Source organism: Saccostrea echinata, unplaced genomic scaffold (genome assembly GCF_033153115.1).
Source record: "Saccostrea echinata isolate AGI-Se365-2 ecotype Australia unplaced genomic scaffold, CSIRO_AGI_Sech_v1 ptg000053l, whole genome shotgun sequence".
Classification (NCBI taxonomy): domain Eukaryota; kingdom Metazoa; phylum Mollusca; class Bivalvia; order Ostreida; family Ostreidae; genus Saccostrea; species Saccostrea echinata.
Window position 1 is genome coordinate 218976 of NW_026889802.1, and position 6336 is coordinate 225311.

Here is a 6336-nt window from a genome sequence, read left to right on the forward strand (position 1 = left end):
TCGTCTGACCTTAATGGTTAAAAAGAGATATTTCGTATGAGAAAATGGATATTTCTTAATTAAGGGAAAAGTGATTTCTTTCTGTAAAAGGGATATCTCTGATGGAAAAAAAAATTCTTGTGGGGAAAAGATGTCTCTTAGACCTAATGAATTATCTCTCTTTTTTGAGAAATATCTCTTTATACGAATAGATCAATCTCTTTTAATCACAGGTGTTTTGTCAGTAAACCAGCTTGCCAAATGTTTAAACAATTCTAGCTGCTACATAAAGTGTCAACGTTCGGATACGTCCCGTTCCTCTGCTTCTCTTCGTACTTGTAGGTGGAACTAACCCATTAGTGGCGTGCAATTGTGGAACTAGACCACTGACTGTGAGGAGACAAAACTAGACCATTGGTTGTGAGGAGGCAGAACGAGACAACTGGCTGTGCGGAGGCGAAACTAGACCACTGACTGTGCGGAGACGAAACTAGACCACTGGTTGTGCGGAGACAAAACTAGACCACTGGTTGTGCGGAGACAAAACTAGACCACTGGCTGTGCGGAGGCGAAACTAAACCACTGACTGTGCGGAGACGAAACTAGACCACTGGTTGTGCGGAGACAAAACTAGACCACTGGCTGTGTGGATACAAAACTAGACCACTGGCTGTGCGGAGACAAAACTAGACCACTGGCTGTGCGGTGATGAAACTAGACCACTGGTTGTTCGGAGGCGCAACTAGACCACTGGTTGCGTGCAGAGGCGGAGTTTGACCACTGGTTGCGTGCAGAGGCAGATCTTGTCTACTGGTGGCTCGTGATCTATATCAGTATTTACTATTATAAAAAAAAAACAACTGTGCTCATTCTTAGACTCCCGCATTAATTAGACCACTGAATGCTATAGAGTTGAAGTTAACATGTGTCTTTCACTTCTTCCAGACATCAACGATCTTCTATGAGCTGCAACCTTTGGATTAACCGCTACAAATACTCCACACAGCTGTTGCACTCGTGTTTTAAGTAGATGTATTTCAAATGTAATAGATATGTAAGCTTTATCAAAACAATCGATTTAGACGAGTACATTTATAAATGGGGCACTTGAACATAATTTTGGCAATCTGTTAGATATAGGCAGAGAATCAGAAACATAGAACGATTAAGATCTAGTTAGATTCATTTTGATATGCATCAGGTGTCGACTATAAGCAGGAAAATCAATTTCTCGTGGAAATTAGACCAAAAAGGACAATCCGAGTTCTATCAGAATGCCACTGTTTCCTGTAAATGAAAAAAAAACTTGTATCATCTCCCACGTCGGTATAATGCAAAGGGAAAAAACAGGTTTCTCGAACGAATCGGAAAATAAAACACTGACTTAAATTAAATGTCATAAATTATGCATGCGTATTTTGTGTAGAATTAAAATTTGACATTAAGCATTCCCAGACGATCTTTCTTGTCATGGTGGGGATTTTGATGGCTTGGCTTAAGAGGGGTGCATACCGGGGCGTCGCTGCATACTGCGTGATAAATGAGTGGATTTGAATTTTAAAGACGTAACGACTAGAAGTGGGAATTGGAATCGATAGATAAAAATGTCAAATCATTCCTATGTGTCGACTACTTTTGCAAAATTCATGCTTAGTATTCAGGTATTTTTCATTAAATATTTCCTGTATATTAAATACCCATTGTACATTAAGAAAGAACTGTCCGTCCTTCGTTTACTTTTTATTAAGAAAAACATCCTCGGCTCAACAATAAGTTATGGCCCTTTAAATAATTCAAATATAAAAAATATATCAAATATAAAGAGGACTCGCAGAGAGAACAAGGATGACATGTACTTCCGGTAGTTTTTGGTACATTTTAGGGCCGGTAGACACGGTAAGGCTTGCCTTATAAGTCTAAAACCTTTCGTTTTGCAGGACGTACATCTCTGGCGTCCACACGCTAAGGCAAGACTTACAAGATTATAAACAACATTTCCATAAATCCCAGGTTTTTTTGAGCCGTAAACAGTGCATATCATTAAAATAGAAGTATAGATTACTAGCTAGGACTTTGAAATAATTTTACAGACCAGTGCATTCACACTTCTGAAAAAAGAGGACGTTGAACAAAAGCATTTGCGGATATTTTCATTATCTTATTCGAATATACTTATGTTCCCTTCAATCTACCCAGTGTTTGATAAAAATAGATTGAAATTTGGGTGAGTGGATTTCATTGGTTGAGAGGAACATGTCAGCTAAGTCTTGTATTAAGAAATAGAGCAGTGCTCTATTCGTAAGTCAGACTTGCAAGGCTTGAAAAAACGTTTATTAAGGGTGTACACACGGTAAGGCTAGAACTTAAGTTCCATGACTTATAAGGCAAGCCTTACCGTGTGTACCGGCCCTTACGCTACCATTTAGAATGCGTGAGAAAAGAAAAATCAAAAAACAAACGTGACACGTATTTACTAAGTAAGTGCAACCTTTCTCTTGTCTTTTCTTTATATTATATTGTAAATTCAAAAACACTAAAGGTTTGCGAATGAAACAATCTAACATTTTAAGTATCACATATCCAACAGAGCTACGGATTTTTAAAAAGTGAAATACAGCCTTAATGCCTGGATTCTACCAATTATCACAAAATACTTAAAAATATGTACCGTCCATAATAATTCTAATCGAGGATTTTAAATCTAATAAGATGAAGAGACAGTAATTTATCTTAACACCTGAATATACACATGGTTAACTCCGCCAAACTGTTATCTTAATCTAATCGCCAAAACAAGAAGGACATTTAAAGGCTAAGAAAAACTCTGAAAAAGCCAAGCATAATATATCCTAAAGATCAAACAAATGCCCCTCTAATGACTTTAAGCCATCGCAGAACTAAAAGAATATTAGAGTCTAGTTAATTTTCGTTTCAAGTTACTCCATTAAATGAAGTAGCCCTAATTTATATCTATTCAGTTAAAACCATCGATCTTTTGCCGTTCGCACTAAATCCATGTTTTGAAGTGTCTCTAAATAGCAACCGTTCTTTTATGAATTAAATCACGAATAAATACTCTCTCTCTCTCTCTCTCTCTCTCTCTCTCTCTCTCTCTCCTAAATAAGTAATTACAATTTCAATTAAAAGTAAACAAATGTGGTTAACAATTAAATAAAGAAATTTAAATTATACTCGAAGTTTTTTTGGTTCATTGCAATATTCTTTTCTATGATGTTTAAATCTAGTCAATCGTAAAGAATTCACAATAAAGATCTGGTATAAATCGGTGGATGTTATTTTAACTCGATCAAAGACAATGCAAATCGTTTCTACATGAATACCTTATGAGAAGAACTTGTTTAGACTCAATGACATTGTCTTTTATTGCGCTAGGAATGGTACAATACGACCAAACGCATTCATCGCGCATCCGTCAAAAGCGGTGCATTGGTACTGTAGCTCCTGGTAACTAGTGACAAATCAGATCGGAGTTTAAATGTCTGAGGGATCGCAAAGTGTCAGATGTTCAAATGTTAAATTGTTACCAGTAGCAGGACTTGCAATATATAGTGCACGTTACGATTTGTGAGGATCTACACGAACAGGTGATTTGCCACCGACCAGGAGGTTTTAGTACACTATCCTTGTCTTCTACTTAAAGAATAATCATTGTAATAATTATTAAGAGTGGTTTAAATAATCATTGATCGGATACGGGACATACGTTGGTTTAAGGGAATTTAAAAATCGATATGAGTACAAGTGTTGCCAAGAAAGAGGGTGGACCTCTTGGACGAAAGCAGTCACTGATGCCAGATGCGGCAGCCCGTAAACAGTCTATGATCCCGCCGGACGCTAGACGACCATCCGTTATTCCGCCAGACACAAGAAAAGCGTCTTTTGATCCGCAACACGGTGCGGCCGGTCGTCGACCATCAATTATGATGATGGACCACGCCAGAAGACCCTCTCAGGACCGGAAACAGTCCATTGTGGAATCGACCACAGGCCGGTCCACGATGATTATGACATCAGCACATACGCATCGACCAAACGTTCGTTACGAAAATACGTATAAAACGGAACCTGACGTCAAATTCAGGAGTGCTGAAGTTCGCGACACTATCAAGGATATTTTTGAACGTGACCTTGGTACCATGATATATGACAAAGAGAAATGCATAAGTTTAACTACAACATTATCGGAGAAAATCAAACACTCTGTGAAGATTCTCGGATTTCCTCGGTATAAGATCGTGGTAGTAGTAGCTATTGGACAAAATGAGACCCATCCCTCCATTGCATTTACTAGTCGCTGCATCTGGAACCAAGGTACGGATAATTTTTCAGAATATACATTCAAAAACGCCTCTCTGTACGCAGTAGGACTTGTTTATGCGATGTACATGGACTAACGATGGTGCTCTGTGAAAGAATATCAACGAATTGAACAATGTGATTAATTTAGCGGCCATAATGTGTGTTATTTTACAATGACAACTATTAACGAGCACTTGAAATAATGTGCTGTGTCGCCTGTGTATTGGATGGACGGACTGTATGACTGTATATAACATGTACTGTGAAATGATAATCCTCAATTCCAGGCACCCCGTAAGCCTGTTGTCAAAGGTTTTAACAGAAATAGTGTGTTGTTGAAAATGCCTATATAATTGAGTTGTGTCTATTTACTTCCTATTGGTGTGTCGGATTTGTTGGAGACCCATAAATTCTTATGTGAGATGTTAATTGAAATTGAAAGCTATTGAAATCTTTGAGTTGACAGGTTCTCCAGCTTTAAGCTTTTAAACAGTTTTTTTCTTCTTGTAAAAATTTGGTCCACTTCATCGATCTGACAAAATGCAAGCCTTCCATATTACCTGATTGAATCTTTCTGAATAACAGAGAGAAAAATCTATATTATATTATTTGTTTTACTCCTGCAATAAATAAAATAACGAAAAAAAGAAAACTACTATATCACGCTGAATCTTTTCTTTATCATAGCTAAAATCAACGTCATAGCATTGATCACATATAACTTATGAATAGTTTTTGTTTGAGGAAATTTACAATGCTTTTAAACAAATCAATTGGAATAAACGGGACATTGTTGATAACGATGGGGTCGTCGAAGATTTAAATTCACGTATAACACATCCCTTTTTGTCATCGGAAGAAAAAAAAATGAATATCGTGACCATGTCCAAAGCCTCGACGCTCTGGAATTCTGAACTTCCATACAACCGCGCAAACAAAAGATTCATAATGGATTCTTCAAACATCAAAGTGAATACCCGTCTAAGTGCATAGATACGGTGTGTAACAGGCCGAGTTTCTGTGCACAAACATATTTTTATTAATATACTTACACATATTCTACATAAAATAGAGATGATTAATGATTAAAAGAAAAATAGGTTTCCCCGGTATCTATTTATAACATTATCCGTCCTTTATTTGTGTCATGCACGGGTTCATTAATCTATTCCTCGTAAAATCTCATCTTATTTTCTCAATTTGTGATTTTTATATATTTGACTATAATTTATATGCTTGAAAATTTTGTAGTTCTTTTATAAAGTCATCTTTTATGACTGCACCTGCAATGGCGACGAATCCAACGACATGTACCATTTAATTAATGAACTTAATTTAAATACAAGTGTTTAGAGGAGGGAAAGGGCTTATGTCTGCTTGTGGATTAGTTGAAACTTTTAACACATAACGCTCTCTAATCCTCCGCCAAGATTAAAAAGTCACTCAATATTATGGAAAATGATTATATTCTTAAGACTGCACAAAGGAGGCTCCAATTTGGAAACGGAATGATTGACAGCTACGCCATGTGACCTGATGACGACATGTCTACATCACAAAAGAGAAGCATAAATCATTAAAACTCCAACGTTAAGTAAAAGTTTTAGAGCTATCTTCAAGAATATGGCTTTTAAAAATTAAATTTTTACCTTTTTTTCTTTTATAATAAAAGAAACGTTTAAGACCTTGCTTTGTGCCAAAATTCCTTCCAATTCTGAATTTAATTTCACAACTAGTATATTCTGGGAGACACATGATTTAAAAAAAAAATTGTACAATAAGGTAGGACGAAATATGTTTAAGAACTTTTTAAAAATTGGATTTCAAACAACCAGATCTTCTGACTACTGAGTTCAAGATTTGTCGGGACTATAAAATACACAACTTAAGATGTTTGAGCGTCTGGGCATTTTCTGAGTAAGGACTTGGGAATTTTGTATAAAACACTGTATTTACATTACATGCTACCAAATCGTATTTGACAAAGTAAATTTGTTTTAATGACAAACTGAATTTTGTTTGATACTTTCAACTTTT

At 36.3% G+C, this 6336-nt stretch overlaps 1 protein-coding gene across 1 annotated transcript; it reads left to right on the plus strand.

Moving 5' to 3' along the window:
- The first annotated feature begins 3480 nt into the window (after positions 1–3480).
- Positions 3481–5299, plus strand: LOC133204400 (dynein light chain Tctex-type 5-like). Its single transcript, XM_061340124.1, has one exon. It carries the CDS (start codon positions 3732–3734, stop codon positions 4392–4394), a length of 663 nt encoding a protein of 220 aa, XP_061196108.1. The 5' UTR covers positions 3481–3731; the 3' UTR covers positions 4395–5299.
- The last annotated feature ends 1037 nt before the right edge of the window (positions 5300–6336 follow it).

Coding starts and splice junctions, on each gene's coding strand:
- LOC133204400 (XM_061340124.1), top strand. CDS start 3,732: ATGAGTACAAGTGTTGCCAAGAAAGAGGGTGGACCTCTTGGACGAAAG.